Consider the following 21453-nt stretch of genomic DNA (forward strand, 5'->3'; position numbering starts at 1 on the left):
CGTCCCCCCCAGTTCAGGTTCAGGCCCCCTCTCCTTGGAAGAGGCCCAGCAGCAGCAGCCGGCCGCCCCCTCCAACCGAGCGCATTACCTTCTGTTCACAGTGACGGCGCCTGCGCCCAGGCCGGCGGGGGTCTGGAGGACTCTGTGGCGGCGGCGGCGGCGGTGGCGGCAGCCGGCAGACCCGCTGCCCACGCCCCGAAGGCTCAAGCCCAGGAGCTGCAGCAGGAGGAGGAGCAGCCCGGGCCAGACGGGACCTCCCCGAGGGCTGGCCTCCACCGTGGGGCCTCCCCTGGCCGGCCTCAGCCCGCCCACACCCCTGCCACTTCTGAGTACGAACGCTCCCTTGACCTAAAGAGTAAACAGGTACCCAGGGCCTCCGGAGGGGGGAGCGGGGGCGGAGGGCCCTGCCTTTTGGGGGCCCGTCCGGGGTGCCGGGGACCACCCCCCCCCCGCGGGGGTGCCATGGTCTCCTGAATGGAGCTGCCTCCCCACCCCCTCCCCTGGAGCATGGCAAGAAGCGGGTGCAGGTCACCCAGCTCCCATCCAGAGCCCTCACCGTCCGGCAGGGATGGAGCACTGTGCCGCCAGGCCCACGGGCAGGGCTGCGGGGTCCCTAACCTCCCCTGCAGGCCCCTAGGTGAGGGGCCGTGACCCCTCAGTCCCCACCTAAACCCAGCCCACCTACATCTGGCCCAGAGGAGCAGGGTGCAGCGGGCTCTGCTAGGCAGACTGAGGGTCCCAAGGCCCGTGTAACAGAGGGAGTCTGGAGTTCCAGTCGGAAAAGAACCCCCATGGCGGGGTATGGGGCCCCATTAAACCTAAAGAAGGATAGAATGATGGTAGATGTCAGTGGACACCTGAGACGCAGAGGAAGTGTGTGTGTGTGTGTGTGTGTGTGTGTGTGTGTGTGATGTCACTATTAAGAAACAGCTTTGAGCCGGGCGCCAGTGGCTCACGCCTGTCATCCCAGCTACTCAGGAGGCTGAGATCTGAGGATCTCGGTTCAAAGCCAGCTCAGGAAAGGAAAGTCTGTGACTCTTATCTCCAATAAACCACCAGAAAACCAGAAGTGGTCTGTGGCTCAAGTGGCAGAGCGCTCGCCTTAAGCAAAAGGAGCTCAGGAACAGTGCCAGGGCCCTGAGTTCAAGCTCAAGGACTGACAGAGAGAGAGGTGGGGGGAGGGAAGGAGAGAGGGAGGAGCTTTGAGCATGGAGATGTAAGACTTGGGGTCCCCTCCTCTGACTGTCTGTGGCCGTGGGGTATCAGGTCAGTGGAGCACTCTTGCGTGTTCATTTCTTCATCCCCAGAATCAGAAATTAGACTTGCAATCCTCTTCGAGAGCCCATTCTGGCTCCAGAATGTTCCAAAGGATGATTCTTTAGCCGGCGGGAGAGTGCATCTGAGGAAGCCTCTAGCGCTGAGTCAAGACTCAGCATCTCTGCGTGGCGCTGATGCCGGCCTCCCGCGGGACGGGGGGGGGGGGGGGGGGCGCCTGGCCGTCAGGAAAGAGTTTCGAGAGTCTCACGTGGTCTCTATAAGTGGGCAGGGGAGAAAGATGTGGAGATAAGGAGCGCAGAATTTCCTGAAGGAAGGGAGGGAAATAGAAAAGGAGGGAAAGAGGGAAGGAAGGAAGGAAGGAAGGAAGGCGGAAGGAAGGGAGGGAGGAAGGCAGAACTGGGGGAATGGCTTGACTAGCAGGTACCTTGTCCAGCAAGCGCAGCACCCTGAATTCAGTCCTCAGCACCGTACTACAGAACAATGAAATCGCGGATCTAAATCTCATGGGCGCCTGGCAGGACTGGATTAGAACAGGCCCGGCTGCCTCGTGGGGTTGTTCCCCGCCCCCAGCCCCCTACCCCCCGGCTTCTGTCCGGGGTGAAGAGGAGGCGCCAGAGGATTCTGGGTGGCGTGTGGTTTTGGGAACATAGCATCTCTGAGAGCCTGAAGTCTGCGTCCTCTCTGGCCCGCGGGTCCGCGGCTGCTCCCCGGGGCCTGGGCTGGCTCAGCTGCTCCCCGGCCCCCCCCCCTCTCTGAAGCCCCTTCTTCTCTCGGCCCTCCTGTGCTCACCTCCGGGCCTCGGGCAGGGCTTGGTATGAGCGCCCCCTCTTCCTCTCCTGCGGCTTCCGCTGCGCGTCCACCTCGCTCGCAGCCTGGTGGCTGGGGTGAAAAGGACAGGGACAAGAGGCACATGGGGGATGAGGCGCGCGGGGACCCCCATAGGCTCCTCCAGAGAGAGGACTCGTAATCTATCCCGTCTGCACAACAGACTGGTGACGGGGGACGGGAAGGAGGCTTGGACAGCTGGTCTACCCACCTGCCACGCCTCCCGTCAGCCTACCCAGCCCCCAGCTCCAGCTGCAGTCTTCCAGCCGGCCCCTCCTACCTAAAGTGCTCATCTGACTGAGCACGGCCCATGTCCTTCCAGGGTGCTGCAGGGTTGAGTGGCCCCTGCAGTGAGCAACGGGGGAAGGCCAGGGCCAAGGCTTCGCCATCTGTGTGAAGAACCAGGGGTCCTGAGGACCCCTCGCGGCCCCCCTACTCTGGCCATCTGCTCTGCACCAGGTGTGGCCCCTTAGAAAGCCGGGGCCTGGGGAATATGCCAATGAAGGGAGGAGGAGAGCAGGCCGCCAGTGGGCGTGGCCACCAAGAGGGCGTACCTCAACGGCAGGGGCGTGGCTGAAGGGGAGGGTGTGGCTCGAGAGGCAGGGGGCGTGGCCGGCACACCTACCCCCCCCACCGTACCTCTGTCCTCCTCCTGATGCTCTGCTCCCCAGCCCGAAGTCGGGGTACGCCTTGTCAAGTCTGACAGCCTACACCACAGGAGGCCGGAGGAAAGCCAGGCCCTGCTTCCAAGCTGCAGACACAACCTGGAAAGAGAGCGCATGCTCTCGTTAACACTGAGAGGCTCATTAGCCACAGAACCCCCCCCCCCGCCCCCCCCCCTCCTCAGCTTCCCCCGGCAGTGCTCTCTTGGGAGGGGTCAAGGCCACAATCACCTATGATGCATGGGGCTCAGGGATGAGGGGCCTGTGAACCCAGAGCCTCCTTTCCTCCTTCTCTGTCCTGCCCTGTGTGTGTGTGTGTGTGTGTGTGTGTGTGTGTGTGTGTGTATGTGTGTGTGTGTGAACTGGGGACAGATCAGTTGAGTCAGGACACTGGCGATCCTTTGAGTCCTAAGAGAATGGGGTCGGGGCCTCCAGGGGGAAGAGGATGGAACATTGGCTGCAAGCCGAGACCTGGAAGAGACCTGGATCTTTTGTTGTTGTTGTTAATTTCCCCCGGGGCAGAGAAAAGCATTTGCAGTAGCCCTGTCCGCACCCCCCTCCCTGACGAGGCCCAGCCCCGAGACTGGCACAGCGCGGGGCAGCGCCAGGGACGCGGTTAGGTAATAACATCTAGCCATGGAGGGACAGTGCCCGTTCTGAGCTGGTGACAAGAGCAGAGAAGGAGGGAGGGGAGAGGGGGGAGGGGGGAAGGGGGTGGCGCTGATTGGATCACCCGAGCGTCAGCGCCTCTCAGGAAGTCTGAGCAGGAGGAGGTCCAGCGGGACAAATGCCAGGAAGGGCCACAGAGAAAAGTCAGGGCCAAAGAGCAGCTTGGAGCCTGGGCGGGCGGCTCCGTGACAGAGCGCCTGCCTAGCACGCGTGAAGCCCTGGGTTCGATTCCTCAGCACCACAGACACAGAAAAAGCCGGAAGTGGCGCTATGGCTCAAGTGGTAGAGCAAAAGAAGCTCAGGGACAGCGCCCAGGCTCTGAGTCCAAACCCCAGGGCGGACACATAAATAACTAAAAATCAATTAAAAAAATAAAAACTAAGCCGGGTGCCAGTGGCTCCCGCCCGTCATCCTAGCTTCTCAAGAGGCTGAGATCTGAGGATCCTAGTTCAAAGCCAGCCCGGGGCAGGAAAGGCCGTGAGACTCTGATCTCCAGTGAACCATCAGAAAACTGGAAGTGGCGCTGTGGCTCAAGGGGTAGAGCGCCAGCCTTGAGCTGAAGAGCTGAGGGACAGCGCCCAGGCCCAGAGTTCAAGCCCCACGACCGATACAAATAAATAACTAAAAATACAAACTAAACTAAAGCAAGGCTCACGGGATTAAGGTTCAGAATGGTGGAGGTGGCTAAGACCGAGCCGCCCAGGGAACACTTGAGACTTGTAGACAGGCCTTGTCTCCGAGCTACACAGCCGCGAGGACAGCGGTTTGGTGCCATTCGCTTGGGTAGCCGTCAGACTGAGGCCTCCCGATGCCGACTGCCTCCTGAGTTGCTGGGATTACAGGCGTGATCCACGAAGCCTGGCCTCGTGGGATCCCTTAACAACACGTTCCTTCCGTCCCGGTGTAGAATTCTGCTCCTTCTTGGGGTCCCGCCCAGGGGGCCTGACATCTCGGATTAAGCCAGGCCGAGGTGATCAGCCATGATCCCTTCTTCCCTCTCCACCCCTGCGCCGGGGCCTGCCCCCCCTCCTGGCCTGCCTGACCGCGCCCTTTCTCCCCCGGCCCTGTCTCCCGCCCCGCTGCAGATTGAGATGCTAGAGCACAAGTACGGGGGCCACCTGGTGTCGCGGCGGGCGGCCTGCACCATCCAGACGGCCTTCCGCCAGTACCAGCTCAGCAAGAACTTCGAGAAGATCCGCAACTCGCTGCTGGAGAGCCGCCTGCCCCGGCGCATCTCCCTGCGCAGGGCGCGCGCGCCCACGGCCGCCGAGGGCCTGGCGGCCGAGAGGGCGCTGGCGGAGCGCTGCGGGCTGCTGGGGCTGCCGCTGGCGCGCGCGCCCGGCCCGGCGGGCACGCTCACCGAGCTCGAGGACTCCTTCGCCGAGCAGGTGCAGTCCCTGGCCAAGTCCATCGACGACGCCCTGAGCACCTGGAGCCTCAAGACCATGTGCTCCCTGCAGGAGAGCGGCGCCTACCAGCTCCACCGGGCGCTGCACGCGGGCGCCGCGCCGCCCGGCCTGGAGGCGGAGATGAGGGATCCGGACGGCGGCGGCGTCCCGGGGTCCGGGGAGGAGGCCGCGGAGGCCGGCCTGCCCCAGGGTCACAGCGGCACCCTCATGATGGCCTTCCGGGATGTCACCGTGCAGATCGCCAGTCAGAACATCTCCGTGTCCTCCACGGCGCTGTCGGTGGCCAACTGCCTGGGCGCACAGGCCCCCGGCGCCGAGCCCGCGGCCGGCAGGGCCGATCGCGACGAGGCCCCCGGGCAGGGGGACCGGGACGCCACGGCTCGGGGGGCCGCCCCCACCGCGGACTCCTGCGCCGAGCCCGAGCCCGAGGCCGGCACCCCGCAGCCGGAGGCCGCGGAAGGCGTGGAGGAGGAGGAGGAGGAGGCGGAGGAGGAGGAGGCCGGGAGAGCCGCCGAGGCGGAGCGGGGAGAGCGCGCGGAGCGGCGCGGCGGCGGCGCCTCGGCCACGCCGGCCAGGCCGGGCCCCGAGGCGGCGGCCTCGGCCTCCAAGGAGGCCCTGCAGGCCATGATCCTGAGCCTGCCGCGCTACCACTGCGAGAACCCGGCCAGCTGCCGGTCCCCCACGCTGTCCACAGACACGCTGCGCAAGCGCCTCTACCGCATCGGCCTCAACCTCTTCAACATGTGAGCCACGGGGCCGGGCCGGCTGGGGCGGGGCCGGGGGCGCGGGAGGGGGCGCGGGAGGGGGCGGGGCCGGCTGGGACGGGGGCGGGGCCGGGCCGGCTGGGGCGGGGCCGGGGGCGCGGGAGGGGCGGGGGCGCGGGAGGGGCGGGGGCGCGGGGCCGCGGGAGGGGGCGGGCCGGCTGGGGCGGGGCCGGGGGCGGGGGCCGGGGGCGCGGGAGGGGGCGGGGCCGCGGGAGGGGGCGGGGCTGGCTGGGAAGGGGCGGGGCCGGGCCGGCTGGGGCGGGGCCGGGGGCGTGGGAGGGGGCGGGCCGGCTGGGGCGGGGCCGGGGGCGGGGGCGCGGGAGGGGGCGGGCCGGCTGGGGAGGGGCGGGGCCGGGCCGGCTGGGGCGGGGCCGGGGGCGGGGCCGGGGGCGCGGGAGGGGGCGGGCCGGCTGGGGAGGGGCGGGGCCGGGGGCGCGGGAGGGGGCGGGGCCGGGGGAGTGGGCGGGCCGGCTGGGGAGGGGCCGTGGGCAGGGCCGGGGGCGGGGCCGTGGGGCTGGGGCGGGGCCGGGCCGGCTGGGGCGGGGCCGGGGGCGGGGCCGGGACGGCTGGGGCGGGGCCGGGGCCGGGGGCGGGGCCGGGGAGGGGCCGGGGGCGGGGAGGGGCCGGGGCGGGGCTGTGGGCCTGCAGCCCTAGCTACTGTAGGAGGCTGAGATCAGAGGATCGTGGTCGAAGGCCAGTCTGTACAGACAAATCCATGGGAGATTTTTTGTTTGTTTGTGAGGCTTGACCTCTGGGCCTGGGCGCTGCCCCTCAGCTCTTCAGCTCAAGGCTGGTGCTCTACCACTTGAGCCACAGCGCCACTTCCAGTTTTCTGGTGGTTCACTGGAGATCAGAGTCTCACAGACTTTCCTGCCCCGGGCTGGCTTTGAACTGTGATCCTCAGATCTCAGCCTCCTGAGTAGCTGGGATGACGGGAGTGAGCCACATGCACACTTTACTGTTCCTCCTCCACCGGGCGCAGAGTCCCTGAGCTCCTCCCAGCAGCATCTAGAGATGGGTGGCGTCACTCCATTCTACAGGCCAGCAAACTGGGCGCTCAGAGAGGTCTGGTGGGCCGCAGCCGCTCAAAGTGGTAGCCGGCAGCAGGGCTTGGGAAGCCAGGGCCGTCTGACCGTATCTGCCACGTGTCCTGGTTCAAAGCCAGCCCAGACAGGAAAGTCTTTGCAACGCCTGTCCCCAGTGACCCCCGGAAGGGCTGGATGTGGAGCTGTGGTTCAGGCACCAGCTTTGAGCAGAAAACAACGAGGCCCTGAGTTCAAGCCTCAGGACAGACAGACAGACACACACACACATACACATACACTTAACATGCTGGGCAGAGTGCTCTCCCAGAATCTTCTTAAATTACTAATTGAATTTTTTCTGTCAGTCCTGGGGCTTGAACTCAGGGCCTGGGCGCTGTCCTAAGCTGCTTTTGCTCTAGGCTGGCGCTCTACCCCTTGAGCCGCAGCACCAGTTGTGTTTTTTCTGTGTGTCTGTGGTGCTGAGGACTTGAACCCAGGGCTTCGTGCGTGCCAGGCGAGCGCTCTACCCCTGAGCCGCCTGCCCAGCCCTCTACCAGGCTCTGAATGCTGCTGCCCGTCTGTGTCCTGAAATTGCCTCAAGACATAGCCGGCCCCACGCCCCCCGAAACTCACCCCTGACAAAGGGGGCCGAGGACGGGGCCCTTGGACCCACCACGTCCCCCCTCAGCCTCTTGGGGTGTCTGGGGTGGGCTGGGGAGGGCGGGGAGGACGGGGCCCTTGGACCCACCGCATCCCCCCTCAGCCTCTTGGGGTGTCCGGGGTGGGCTGGGGAGGGCGGGGAGGACGGGGCTCCTTGGCTGTCCTGGGGGACAGAGCATGGGAGGTGGGGACGGAGGAGGGCCTTCTGTCCCCCCCCCCGTGAGGTGCTGGGGTACGCCGTGCCCCCATGGGGGACACCTGCACAGCCCAGGTGCCGGGGTTCCCAGGGGGTTCATGGCGCACAGGAGGCCCAGGCCACCTCGGCTCACCTCCCCCCTCCCCCTTCCCAGAAACCCCGACAAAGGCGTGCAGTTCCTCATCTCCAGGGGCTTCATCCCCGACACGCCCATCGGCGTGGCCCACTTCCTGCTGCAGCGCAAGGGCCTCAGCCGCCAGATGATCGGCGAGTTCCTGGGCAGCAGCAAGAAGCAGTTCAACCGCGACGTGCTCGAGTGAGTGCCGCCCGCCCCGACGCCGGCCGGGATTCCAGGCGTCCTGTCCACCCTCGGCCCAGCCAGCCCAGAGGGGGCCAGAGCCGCTAGACTGACACCCCAGGGCTGGCGCCCCCCCCAGGCCTCGACACCCCTGGTGTTTTCTGGGGGCCACCACTTGTCTGCAGCCCCCTGCCCCCCCCCCCCCCCGCTGCCTCAGGAGCTTGGCCGTGGGGCTGAGCTGTGGGGAGGAAGGCGAATGAGAGGCGCAGGGGTGCAGGGGTGCAGCAGGGGTTCTGAAGAGGTTAATGATCCGTGATGCGTTTGCACCGCCAGAAATAACCCGCCAGCCGGCCGCGGGAGGGGAGGGCTTTAATTAAGCCGCGTGAGCCCAGAAGCGCTGGATAAAAGGGGGGTTCCTGCTGGCCCCTCCCAAGGAAACAGATGCTCCTCCCCTCTCCCTACACTCCAGCCCCCCCCCCGCCCCGGGTTCCCCACAGCGTCTGCCGGGGGGGGGGGGAGGCCCCCCCAAGCACTGGCTGCTGTGTGGGAAAAGCCTGAGATGGCAAAATCCATTTCCTCTACACGCCGCCCAGCCGGCTCATTCTGGCTCATTCTAGAATGCACCTACAATGCACCCCCCCCCCCCCGCATTCCCAGTGAGGAAGAGGTAGCGGGTTCTGGTTACTGTTCCCTGGGCTCCCGATTACGTTGCTACACACTTCAAAAAGCACAAAAGGCACCCGTAGCTCCCGCCTGCCATCCCAGCAACCCAGGAGGCTGAGAGCTGAGGATCGCGGTTCAAAGCCAGCCTGGGCAGGAAAGTCCGTGAGACTCTTGTCTCTACTGAACCACCAGAAGGCAAAGAAGTGGTGCTGTGGCTCGAGTGGTAGAGCGCTCACCTTGAGCACAGCAGCTCAGGGACAGCACCCAGGCCCCGAGTTCAAGCCCCAGGAGCAACCATTCCTCCCACCAACAAAAGACGACGACCCAGACTTCCCCGGGCTCCGTCCGCCCAGCCACGGGTTAGCAGAAAGCTGGTGAGGCACGCAGCTTCCCAGGCTACCTCCAAACATGCTAAATACAGAGTGAACACCCCGCCAGAGGGCAGCGTGGGGGGTCTCAGAGCACACACGGGGGGGGGCGTCCTGGTTCAGGGGCACCCCTGAGCTCCCCGATCGCCGCGGGCCAGCATTTCCACCCGGCTGAGTGCGGGGAGGGAGCTGTGGAGGGAGAGCAGGCGCGCTCGCCGTCTTCCACCTGAGCCCACGCTGGAAACTAGGCCATGGCGCCGGCTGGACAGATCCCCCCTCCCAGCTGCTGCGGCCCCCCTCCCCTGCCCCCCCAGCCCTGGCCTCCAGCCCCCACCGCCACTGTTTGCGGGGGAGGCGTGGGCCAGGAGGAGCACGGGGAAAGGCTGGAGGGAGGACCCGCTGCGGGGGGGCGGAGCCCCTGTCTTGGGTGGACGTGGTGGGGGGCTGGGGGGCCTCCTCCCCTGCCCTCACGCCCCCCCTCCGCCGCCCTCAGCTGCGTGGTGGACGAGATGGACTTCTCCGGCGTGGAGCTGGACGAGGCGCTGCGCAAGTTCCAGGCCCACATCCGCGTGCAGGGCGAGGCGCAGAAGGTGGAGCGGCTCATCGAGGCCTTCAGGTGACCCTCGGCCCCGCCCCCCGCCCCGCCACACTCCGCTGAGATCTAGAGGATCGCGGGCCAAAGCCAGCCAGGGCAGGAACGTCTGTGAGACGCTGATCTCCAAGGAACCCGCAAAAAGCCAGAAGTGGCGCTGTGGCTCGAGCAGCAGAGCGCCAGCTTTGAGTGAAAAAGCTCAGGGATAGCACCCAGGGCCCTGAGTTCAAGTCCCAGGACCGACACACGGGCACACGGGCACACGGGCGCGCGCGCACACACACACACACACACACACACACACACACACACACACACACACACACACACACACGGCAGCCAGTGACCTCCCTGGGCCCCAAACCCTCAGGGGCGGCGTCAGCCCCTCCCTAGCCTCCCCCCCCCCGTGCTGGAACTGGGGTGGAGGGAGACTCACGGCCCTGCCTTGCGCCCCCTCCTCCCCTCCCCCCCACCCCCCCCCCAGCCAGCGCTACTGCATGTGCAACCCCGAGGTGGTCCAGCAGTTCCACAACCCCGACACCATCTTCATCCTGGCCTTCGCCATCATCCTCCTCAACACTGACATGTACAGCCCCAACATCAAGCCGGACCGCAAGATGATGCTGGAGGACTTCATCCGGAACCTCAGGGGTGAGGCAGGGGCCGAGGGGGGGGCGGGCGGAGGCTGCCGTGTGGGCCTCTGCACTGACCTGTTCTGCGTGGCCTGCAGGCCCAGAGCCGGGCCGGTGCCTTCCCATGCCAGGGCTGAGTGCATTCAGTCCAGTCCTGCCAGTCTCTGGTCTAGGCTCTGGAGTGCCGGGATTACAGGCATGCACTACCATGCCTGGTTTTCCTGTTTGTACTTTCCTATTACTGTGTTAACATGACTAGAGCCTTCTCTTCCTAGAGAGGCCCATCTGATTCCCTCTGCTTCCTGTCCAGCCCTCCCTCCCCAAACCCACCCTGGGTTCTTAGGGAGGGAAAAAACACCTCACCGGTGACATCTCAACAAAACTGCTCAATGCCACCAAAGTCCCTACTGGAAGGAGGGGACAGCTGTGGGGGGGGGGAACGTGATTCTAAAGAGAATGAGATTGGACATTGGGAAGATGGTCGCAGGGGCAGGCGGAAGGAGAGGTCGAGGGAAGACAAGGGGGTGGCTGAATGGGAGGGTGAGCAGGATTCTTTACATCCTCTGCGGTGGGAAAGAGCCCTGAGGGGTGGGTGGAGCGCTTTCCAGAACCTGGGGCAGGGAGCGCCCTGGCACTGTCCTGGATTTCGTGGGATTGGGGAGCAGGCCGGCCTGGGGCTCTCACTCCCCCCACCCCCCTCCCCGCTGGCAGGCGTGGACGACGGCGCCGACATCCCCCGGGAGCTGGTGGTGGGCATCTACGAACGCGTGCAGCAGAAGGAGCTCAAGTCCAATGAGGACCACGTCACGTACGTGACCAAGGTGGAGAAGTCCATCGTGGGCATGAAGACGGTGAGTGCCCGGCGCAGCCCCAGCCCCAGCCCCAGCCCGGGCCCAGCACAACCCCAGCCCCAGCCCCAGCACAACCCCAGCCCCAGTGCAGCACAACCCCAGCCCCAGCACAGCCCCAGCCCCAGCACAGCCCCAGCCCCGGCGCAGCCCCAGCCCCAGCACAGCCCCAGCCCCAGCACAGCCCCAGCCCCAGCACAGCCCCAGCCCCGGCGCAGCCCCAGCCCCAGCACAGCCCCAGCCCCAGCCCCAGCCCAGCCCCAGCCCCAGCACAGCCCCAGCCCCGGCGCAGCCCCAGCCCCAGCACAACCCCAGCCCCAGCCCCAGCACAACCCCAGCCCCAGCCCGGGCCCAGCACAACCCCAGCCCCAGCACAGCCCCAGCCCCGGCGCAGCCCCAGCCCCGGCGCAGCCCCAGCCCCAGCCCGGCCCCAGCCCGGCCCCAGCCCCAGCCCGGCCCCAGCCCCGGCCCGGCCCCAGCGGGCACAGGACGTGGCGCGCCCTGGCAGTCACTGCGCCACGCGACCGTGCAGAGGGGTGTTCGGGGTGCGGAGGCCGGCTCGGGAGCGGGGTCGGAGCCCGGGCCCCGCCCTGGTCTGCGCTGCCTCCCGGGGCTGTTTCCTATGCAGGGGGTGGCAGGGCGGTCCGCCTCATCCCTACCATCTCCTGGGTGCACGAGACGCGCAAAGCCCCGTCTGGGCCTGCGCAGGAGGCTCAGGGTCAATGCAGGCCCCGGCCTGGGAGCGGGAGCGGGGTCCCCCCTCCCCGGCCTCCAGCCCCCCTTCCGGAAGGTGGGCGCGCGCACCGGGGAGGAGGCCTTGAGGCCCGGCCGCTGGCTGAGCGCGGGGCTGGCTTCAGGTGCTGTCGATGCCACACCGCCGCCTGGTCTGCTGCAGCCGGCTCTTTGAGGTGACGGACGTGAACAAGCTGCAGAAGCAGGCCGCGCACCAGAGGGAGGTGTTCCTCTTCAACGACCTGCTGGTGGTGAGCAGGGCGGGGGACCGGGCGGGGCGGGGCCAGGGCGCGCCGGGCCACGCCCACTGGGCGGGGCTCACCCGCCCCGCAGGCCGGGACTGGGGCTGTGCTCCGAGGCCCCGCCCCGGGGCGGGCGTGGCCAGCTCAGGATGCTCCCAGGCCCCGCCCCTGGGCGGGCGTGGCCAGCTCAGGATGCTACACAGGCCCCGCCCCTGGGGTGGGCGTGGCCAACGCAGGATGCTACACAGGCCCCGCCCCTGGGGCGGGCGTGGCCAGCGCAGGATGCTACACAGGCCCCGCCCCCTGGGAGGAGCCAAAGCACCACACACCTGGAGGGCTCACCATCCACAGGCCAGGATGGATGCTCCCAGGCCCCGCCCCGGGGCGGGCGTGGCCAGCTCAGGATGCTACAAGGCCCCGCCCCTGGGGTGGGCGTGGCCAGCTCAGGATGCTTCCCAGAGCCCGCCCACTGGGGTGGGCGTGGCCAGCTCAGGATGCTACATAGGCCCCGCCCCTGGGATGGGCGTGGCCAGCTCAGGATGCTTCCCAGGCCCCGCCCCGGGGGTGGGCGTGGCCCGCTCAGGATGCTACACAGGCCCCGCCCCTGGGGTGGGCGTGGCCAGTTCAGGATGCTACACGGGCCCCGCCCCTGGGATGGGCGTGGCCAGTTCAGGATGCTACACAGGCCCCGCCCCCTGGGAGGAGCCAAAGCACCACACACCTGGAGGGCTCACCATCCACAGGCCAGGATGAATGCTCCCAGGCCCCGCCCCTGGGGTGGGCGTGGCCAGCTCAGGATGCTCCCAGGTCCCGCCCCTGGGTGGGCGTGGCCAGCTCAGGATGCTCCCAGGTCCCGCCCCTGGGTGGGCGTGGCCAGCTCAGGATGCTTCCCAGGCCCCGCCCCTGGGCGGGCGGGCTCTCAGCCAGTGCCCTCTGCCTGGGACCACATGGGTGTGACATGGCTGCGGGGCAGAAGGGAGACGGGGGCCGCGTGCAGTTACCTGGGAAGGTGGGAATAGGCAGCCCGAGGACCCTGGCTCTCCGAGGGGCAGGGGGCACACCGCGCATTTCCATCTGCGCTCCTGCGTGGGGAGTGTGTACCGGGACTTGGTGTGCAAACGCCACACTCAGTCCATGCCTGGCCTCGTCCTGAGCGCCAGGGGCGTGAGCAGGGCTTGGGTGAGGCTTTTGTCTCCACCGGCCCTCGGTCAGGAGAAGAGGGGGGGGCTGGAGCCAGCCCCACCTGATCTCCTCTCCTTGTCCCACACCCCTAACTCCATGCCCTCCACGACGCAGCGTAGGAAATCACCTTATCCCTTTCTCGGTTTTTGCTGTAGTGTCCTGATGGCAGGAAGGAAGGATGGAGGATGGACGGATGGATTTGTCCTTCATTCTTCCCCTGGGGTCATGAGTCAGCTCACGGAGGTGCTGGATAAAATATATACCCGTTGAGCAACTAGTTTAACTGACCTGTGTCAGGAGGAGAGGAACAGAGATAAAAAAGAAGCAGATACTGGGGTGGGGGATGCGGGGTGGGGGAGGCAGAGATCAGGTCCACCTGGACAAAAAGTCGATGAGACCCTCAACTGAGCAGATACGCCAGGCTTGGCGGTACAGGCCTGTGATCCCAGCCACCTCGAGATGTAGGTAGGAGGATTGCAATCCGAGGCCAGGACCTACCTGAAACACAAAAGCCCACAGAGGTTGGGGCTCGCCCGAAGCGCGCACGAGTCCACGTGTGTGTGTGGGTCCTTGTCTTGCGCAGATTCTCAAACTGTGTCCGAAGAAGAAGAGCTCGTCCACGTACACCTTCTGCAAGTCGGTCGGCCTGCTCGGCATGCAGTTCCAGCTCTTCGAGAACGAGTGTAAGTCCACATGAGATGAGGTAGGGGGGCAGACGGGGCAGACCCGGTGTTTGGGTTTGGGGGGCTTTTTTGTCAGACATGGGGCTTGAACTCAGGGCCCAGCTCTTCAGCCGGAGGCTGGGGCTCTACCCCTTGAGCCACGGCGCCACTCCGGTTTTCCGGTGGCTCCCGGGGGATGAGCGTAGGGCCTTCCCTGCCGGCAGATTACTCCCACGGCATCTCGCTGGTGACGCCGCCGTCGGGCTCGGAGAAGAAGCAGGCGCTGCACTTCTGCGCGCTGGGCTCCGACGAGATGCAGAAGTTCGTGGAGGATCTGAAGGAGTCCATCGCAGAGGTGACGGAGCTGGAGCAGATCCGGATAGAGTGTAAGATGCAGCGGCACCTCAGGGCCCAGGGGTGACGGCAGCCCCCCCCTGGCCCCAGCCCCTCTGAGCGAGCAAACTGGGGAGCACAGAGAGGTTCAGGACCTGCCCGAAGTCACACAGCAGCAGGGAAGCTCAGATCTCAAATCTCAGCCCGCCAGCCCCCCCCCCCAATCGGGCTTCGCGCCCGCGAGGCTGGTGCGATAGCACCTCTGTCACCTCTCGCCTTGTTTCCCACGGGACTCGCTTGCACTCAGGGCGTGTGGCTGGGCCGTGAGACGCCCACTTTAGGCTTCCTGTGTTTGCTGGGGATGACACCCCCACCCCGCCGCCCCCCACCCCGCCGCCCCCCTTCCCCAGCCTCATGGACTTTCTGCTGCCTGGGCTGGCCTCCAATCTCAATCCTCTGATTCTCGGCCTCCTAAGTGAGCTAGAGCGACCCTTGTGGCTAGCAAGGATTCAGTGTGGGTTAAGCCAGGCAGAGGGAGGGGGAGAGGGAAGGAGGGAGGAGAGGACGGCGGGGGGGGGGCTCCGGAGCTGGGGGGGTCGCTCTCCCTCCTCTCCCCTGCCCCCGTCTCCCCCGCGCCCCCGCGGGCTGGAGGCCGCGCCCCTCTGACCAGGCCCCTCTGTGTCCTCAGGGGAGCTGGAGAGGCAGCAGGGGACGAAGTCGCTGTCCCTCAAGGCCGGGGGAGCCCAGGCGGATGCTCAGCCCAAGCTGGGGTCACCCCCAGGTGAGCGCGGACCCCCAGGCTGGCCCTCCTCCCCGCGGTGGGAGGGAGGGGCAGCACACCAGGAGCCCTTCAGTGTGCGTGTGCGTGTGTGCGCGTGTGCGTGTGCGTGCGTGTGCGTGCGTGCATTGTGTGTGCGTGCGTGCATGTGTGCGTGCATGTGCATGTGTGTGTGTGCGCGTGTGTGCGTGCATTGTGTGTGCGTGCGTGCATGTGCGTGCGTGTGCACGCACGTGTGTGCATGCGTGTGCGTGTGTGCGCACGTGTGTGTGTACACACGTGTGTGCGCATGTGCTCCCACCAGGCCCGGGGCTCGAACTCAGGACCGTGTTCTCTTGCTCAGCCTTTTTCACTCACGGCTGGCGCTCTACCACTTGAGCCACAGCTCCCCTTCCCAGCCTTGTTTTGGTGCGGCTGTTGTTGGTTCATCGGAGTCACAGGGGATTCGTCTGCCCTAGCTGCTTTGAACCTCAGTCCTTGGAGCTCAGCCCCCCGTTGGCTGGGCTTACGGGTGTGAGCTACCGTGCCCGGCTGAAGTCTCTCTATCTGGAATTGCTCTTGCGGCTCTCCCTGCGGTCCAGCCCCCGTCAGCACCCCCCTCCGGCCCCCAGACGGGAGGAATCAGGTGGCAGGAGAGTTAGGCCCCACTCAGTGCTTCTCTCGTACCCCTCGCCCTGAAGAGGGACGGGGGGAGGAGGAGGTGTCCCCACGCAAGGTCCGCTTGAGCTGGTAGACTGGAGTGGACGCCTCGGGCCCCCGCCCCCCAGCTGGCCCGGAAGCCACGCTCAGGACAGACGGACAGCAGCACAGGGGACGGTGCCAGGGGCCTGGGGCTCCCGCGTGCGAGGAAAGCCCCCCGCCCGCTCGTCCACTGTGATCTGGTCATGGCGTGCCCAGCGCTGCCCTCGGCCTCCCCTCAGCTGGGCTCCGGGCCCCTCAGCCCTGCTCTGCGCCCCTGTGGGCTTCTGAGAGCCCTGGTCAGCCCTGGGCGGCCGATGGCAGGGCGGAGCCCCGAGGGCGGGGCTGTGGGAAGCCGAGCTGGTGGTCTTCCATTCCCAAGCCTTTTTGTTGTTGGTGGTGGTGGTCCTGGGGCTTGAACTCAGGGCCTGGGCGCTGTCCCTGAGCTCTTCAGATCAAGGCTGGCGCTCTACCACTTGAGCCACATATATGGCGCCACTTCCGGTTTTCTGGTGGTTTATTGGAGATCAGAGTCTCACGGACTTTCCTGCCCAGGCTGGCTTTGAACCGTGATCCTCAGATCTCAGCCTCCCGAGTAGCTGGGATGACGGACGTGAGCCACCGGCGCCCGGCCTTTACCTCTCAGCTAGGCTACGTGACAGAGACTAAAGACGGCCCCTTCTGCCATGGACCTGGCGCCCACATCAGGGCTGTCTCTTGGCCAGCACCCCAGTGCCCCGGGGAGGCTTTGGCAGCGGGCACGATGCGTGTGCTAGACTGCTGTGCTAACTGCCCAGGCCCAGAGAGGTTCTGCCTCTGGCGGAAAGTCACACAGCTCAGACCCCGCTGGGGCCTGCGCCCCAGCCCAGGCTAGGCCCGGGGCGGAGAAGCTTCCAGCCCTGGTGGCCTGAGCCAGCCTTGTGCCTTTTGTATTCAAAGCCAAAAGCCAGCCGGCGGCCAGGGAGAAGCCCGCGGCGGGGGCCGAGAGCCCGGGGGAGGTAAGTGAGGCCTGGTGCGGTCCAGGTGAGTGACCCCGTGGCCCCGTGGCCCCGCGCCCCGTCTTCCTTCTCACCGTCTGTTGTTTCTCTTCCCAGGTTTTACTCAGTGCCTCCCCAGCCCGAATCACCATTTTACCAATTTCAAGAGATACAATTAAAAGTTACTGCTAGCATGGGTAATGCCACCTCCCGGGGCCGGCCGACCCTCCAGGGCGGAGATCCGGGAGACGCAGCCCCCTCCCACACCCCCGCCCTCCCTCCCGCCCTCCCCAGCAAACCCCAGAGCTTCTCACATCGGACCCCCCCGCCCCGCCCCGTGGTACCACAGAGAGGGAGTCCTGTGCCCCCCTGCTTCTGGGCAGCGCCATGCTTCCCGATCCCTCTGGGCAAAGCGGACAGGGGTGGGGAGCAACTCAGGGCCGAGGCCGGACCCCGGAAAGCCAGCCTTGGGCTGCGTGCGATTAGAACGAGCGGCGGGAGGTGTTCCCACCCATCCCCAGGCCATAACCAAAGACAGCCCCAAAGCCTGGTCCCCCAGGGGCCCCTCCGTGGCTGCCTGGTCCCCCAGGGGCCCCTCCGTGGCTGCCTGGTCCCCCAGGGGGCCCTCCGTGGCTGCCTGGTCCCCCAGGGGCCCCTCCGTGGCTGCCTGGTCCCCCAGGGGTCCCCTCCGTGGCTGCCTGGTCCCCCAGGGGTCCCCTCCGTGGCTGCCTGGTCCCCCAGGGGTCCCCTCCGTGGCTGCCTGGTCCCCCAGGGGCCCCTCCATGGCTGCCTGGTCCCCCAGGGGTCCCCTCCGTGGCTGCCTGGTCCCCCAGGGGTCCCCTCCGTGGCTGCCTGGTCCCCCAGGGGTCCCCTCCGTGGCTGCCTGGTCCCCCAGGGGGCCCTCCGTGGCTGCCTGGTCCCCCAGGGGCCCCTCCGTGGCTGCCTGGTCCCCCAGGGGTCCCCTCCGTGGCTGCCTGGTCCCCCAGGGGTCCCCTCCGTGGCTGCCGGGCCTCGGGCCCCCCAGCTGCTTCACACACACAGTCCCCCGCCCCACTTCAACCCAGGGGTTGGATCCTGAGCCCCAGGGCCCGGGGGCTTTTCCATCTGTCCCTGCGCCCAACCCCACACTGTGGTGTGTGTCTGCGGGGGGGGCACCCGTACAGCCCCAGCAGCCGAGCCCCTCCCCCAGCCCCCCTGTACAGCACCAGCTCCCCCTCCCTCGGCCCGGCCCCACCTCAGGCTCCAGGGCCCTGCGGCCGCCGAGACCCGGGCTGCAGCTGGCCGGCAGCTCCAAGCTCCCTCCTCCCCTCCTCCTCCCTGTCCTCCTCCTCCCCTGCCTCCAGCAGGTGCTTCTCCATCTCTGAGCTGTCCTAACTCTGCTATCCATGCCCACCTGTCTGTCTGTCTGTCTGTCTGTCTGAGTAGGGAGGGGAGGAAGGGGAGCGGGTGATTTGCTGTTACTTCTTGCTTTTCACTCACCGGCTCTTCCACATGAAGGGCGCAGGCTGGCCGTGCACAGGGTGCTCCCGCGGGGAGGGGAGGCGGGGAGGGGAGGGGAGGCGGAAGGCGGTGCAGGCCGGCCCGGCGGGGAGGGGCCGCCCTGCGGGAGGACACGGACGCGTGAGGCGTGAAGGCTCCGTGAGCTGCAGGCGGAGCCGTCTTGGGCTGGGCCTGGGATAAATCCCTGGCTGCCGCCCCTCTGCAGTGAGTCTGGGCAGTGGGAAGCATCCTCAGCCTCAGTTTCCCCTCTGCCCTGTGCGGCGGGGACACAAGTAGGAAGCATTCCACCCGGGTATAGGATAAGGAATTAAATCCTGCTTCTGGAACCTTCCGGCCTCTCTCCTGTCCCTGTCCTCCAGGTCTCCCGCTAGCAGAGGCCGCCAGGCCGGTGCGCTCACGCCGGCTCCGTGTTCTGCCACACTGGGGCCCGCACGCGCCCCTGCCCGAGGGGTGACGCTTAGGCCCCCCTCCCAGCGCCCCCCTCCACGGGCACACTTAACCAGAGCCCAGTGGGGTGCTGTCTTGGCGAGTGCCATCTCGGGGTTCGGACACCCCTAGGAGAGGGCTTGGGGAGCGGTAGGAGGGTCCCAGCGTCAGGTCCTCTGGCCCGCAGCGCACCCCTGGGGGGCATGAAGGGGCACAGGTCACAGGCCCTGCTCCTCCAGCTGTGGGTGGAGCTAGCTCAAGAGGTGGGAGGAGCTAGCCGGAGGGGGCGTGGCCAGAGTGAACAGACCGCAGGCTGGGGGCCAGGGCTGTCCCCCGTGGCCAGGCCCGGTGAGGCCGTGGGTAGAGGGGGGAGGCTGGCAGGGGGCGGCTCAGGGCCTTCAGGCCGGGGAACTGGTCTGTAACACGTCACGCTTCTCTGGCTGTTTCTAAACTAGGTATCAATTCACAACAGGCTCCAAACGCCCCAGCACACGTCCGGGCTGGGGGCCGAGAGGGGACCTCCGCCATCACCGCCACCGCCGCCGCCGCCGCCGCCGTCAGACCCGCAGCCTAGCCCCCCGGGGGAGCCGGCCCTGCGACCTCTGCCCCCCGCGCCCCCCGGCACCCTGGTCCAGTGCCAGCAGATCGTGAAGGTCATCGTCCTGGACAAGCCCTGCCTGGCCCGCATGGAGCCCCTGCTGAGCCGGGCCCTGTCCTGCTACGCCGCCGCCTCGTCCCCCGCCCCCCTGCGGGGCCCGGGCTCCCCCACGGCCGCCCACCAGCCCCCGCTGCCCCCGCCCCCGCCCCCCTACAACCACCCGCACCAGTTCTGTCCCCCCAGCTCCCTGCTGCTCCGGCGCCGGGGCTCGGGCGGCTCCCGCAGCCTGGTGTAGACACGGCCATCTGCCACGACTCACCCCAGCGTGGGCTCGACACTGGGGGGGCCCCCACCTCCTGCTGCTCCCCCCCAGGCCTGACACCACGCCCCCCTCGTCATCTGGCCCGCGGCACACCACGCTGGACCCCGGCCTCGGGGCTGGAGGACACTGAGGAGGTTGAGGGCCCGGCTGGCCGACGGGCTTTGGGGGCTCTGTTGGTACCCAGGCTTTGAAGAAGATGGAGGGGGCGAGAGAGGCTGGGTGTGGCCGGCGGCGGGGACCCCGGCCGCCTGGGTGAGGCTGGCTGGACGGCGGGGAGCTCAAGGGCGGCGGGCTTTCTCTGGCCAGCGGTCTCCGGAGCCTGCTCCTTGGGCCCCAAAGATGGCGGGCTGCCCCGACCCCTCCTCACCCCGTGTCCCCGGCCTCCCGAGAGCCCCGGATGGAACGCGGGCTCTCTGTAGCTCCAGCCCACTGCCGTGGGGTCTCACGGCGATCTCTTTACACACGCGCCGTGTGTGCAAGTTCCCCTGCCCCAGCCCACGTCGGAGCCAGCGCACACGGGCACGTGTGTGACACACACACACACACACACAGAGCGGGACATGCACACAAGCAGGTGCGGACACCTCCCCCCAAACCAGGGCTCCATCCTGCATGGCTCTGAAGCTTCCAGAATGGGGGTACAGACAGGCTAGAGAAGTGGGGTCACCTGAGTCTCTGCTGCCTCCCCTACCTTTAACTTGAGCCTCCCCCCCACTTCCTGGAAGGCCCAGCTCTGCCTTCCGCAGGGGTGAGTGGACGGTCTCTGGGCCCTCAGAATTGCACAGATAAGACAAGCCGGGCTCCCCCAAATCCCAGGACCCAGCAGAAGAGACCCAGCCCACATGGTCCCGTGGAGCTCTAGGAACTGCCCCCCCCGTCCCCCCGTCCCGCCCCGGCCACGTGAGGGGCAGAGACCTGCCAGGGGCAGAGACCATGGGGGGTGGGCCACGGCCTGGCCTGGTCAGGGCCGGTTCAGGAGGTGTTTGTGGGGGGGGCCCCCACTGCCCACACTCCCCTCCCGCTCGCGTCATTGCCAACGCCTCGAGCGCGTCTGAAGCGCACTGGCTTTTCTCCTTGGGGCCTGAGCCAGACAGGAGGCCCAGAGAGCACTCAGCTGGGCTGGATGACCTCGTTTCTCCCGTGTGCGTGTGTGTGTGTGTGTGTGCGTGTGCGTGCGTGTGTGTGTGCGCGTGTGACCCATGCGTCATCACCGTGTCACCCAGCGTTTATTTCTGGCCCTGCCTCTGACAGCCAGACCTCCGTGACCCGCGGCTGATTTGTTGTCTCCTTCCCGGGCCACGTGTCCCCCCCCCCCGTGTCTGTCAGTCGGGGGGGGCCTGTTGGGGCCAAGTGTCTGATAGATGGGGCGCTGCCCTTGGCCGGGGGTGGGGAGGACAGGAGCTGCAGGACAGGAGTGGGTGGGTTTGAAGAAGGGTCTGAAGGAAGACCGGAAACGACTAGGAATCAGGTTGTGAGGGAGGGAGGAGGGAGGGAGGGGTGGAACAGCTGGTCCCGGGGCCAGGGGCCTTCGCTGGCGCCCTCCCTCCCCCGCCACCTGAGCTACTTCCCGGGGAGGGAGGGGCTGGCCCTGGGTGGCAGTCGGGGCTCCCTGCCGGGGCGGGGGGGGGTTAGGGTGTCTCAGAACCCCTGAGGACCAGGAAAGGCCCCCCCCCGTGGAAGCAGCTGGCCCTCCCTCCTCTCCACTGGGGATGCCAGAATTCCCAGCCTCTGGAACTTTCCTTCTCAGATCGTGGTAACCTGAGGCTGGGACCCTGGGCAAGGCCCCCCGCCCCCTCCCACAGCGTCCAGCTCTCCCAAGGTTGAGAGGACAGCGGAGTACTGACCTGTCCCCCCAGACCCAGGCACCCCAAGGTGGTGCCGCCCCCTCTGCTCTCTAGGCCTTACTCTAGGGGGGACCTGAACCCCTTTCTCCTGTTCCATGCACTCAGCCCCAACTCCAGAACCAAGAGCGGGAGATGGAGTTAGCTTTCCCAGCGGATTTGGGGGGCCGGTTCCCTTCCAGGCCGAAGCCTGTCCCGGGTGTCTGTGGAGGGGTCTCCCCCCCACGTTTGCCCCCGCCCCCCACCCCTCCCTGGGCCTCCAGGCCGCTCTGTTCCCGGTAGGTAGCCCCAAC

General features: G+C 67.2%; 1 protein-coding gene across 4 annotated transcripts in view; it reads left to right on the forward strand.

Annotated features, from left to right (window-relative positions):
* Positions 1-21453, forward strand: part of LOC138804525 (IQ motif and SEC7 domain-containing protein 3-like) — a 41169-nt gene that overhangs the window by 19516 nt on the left and 200 nt on the right. Inside the window, exons 3-15 of one of the 4 annotated variants that reach the window (XM_069988841.1) lie at positions 102-363; positions 4520-5586; positions 7643-7804; positions 9311-9433; positions 9894-10060; positions 10753-10892; positions 11747-11872; positions 13629-13728; positions 13932-14093; positions 14729-14821; positions 16436-16494; positions 16591-16670; positions 18872-18949. In XM_069988841.1, the coding sequence (XP_069844942.1) occupies positions 102-363; positions 4520-5586; positions 7643-7804; positions 9311-9433; positions 9894-10060; positions 10753-10892; positions 11747-11872; positions 13629-13728; positions 13932-14093; positions 14729-14821; positions 16436-16494; positions 16591-16665 (2536 nt within the window). In that variant the 3' untranslated portion in view covers positions 16666-16670; positions 18872-18949. Of the gene's footprint in view, positions 1-101; positions 364-4519; positions 5587-7642; positions 7805-9310; positions 9434-9893; positions 10061-10752; positions 10893-11746; positions 11873-13628; positions 13729-13931; positions 14094-14728; positions 14822-16435; positions 16495-16590; positions 16671-18854 lie in introns of all 4 variants that reach the window. The other 3 variants (XM_069988840.1, XM_069988838.1, XM_069988839.1) reach the window with 3 other exon arrangements.

This window comes from Dipodomys merriami, unplaced genomic scaffold, assembly GCF_024711535.1.
Source record: "Dipodomys merriami isolate MVZ:Mamm:240054 unplaced genomic scaffold, mDipMer1.0.p SCAF_368, whole genome shotgun sequence".
Lineage (NCBI taxonomy): Eukaryota > Metazoa > Chordata > Mammalia > Rodentia > Heteromyidae > Dipodomys > Dipodomys merriami.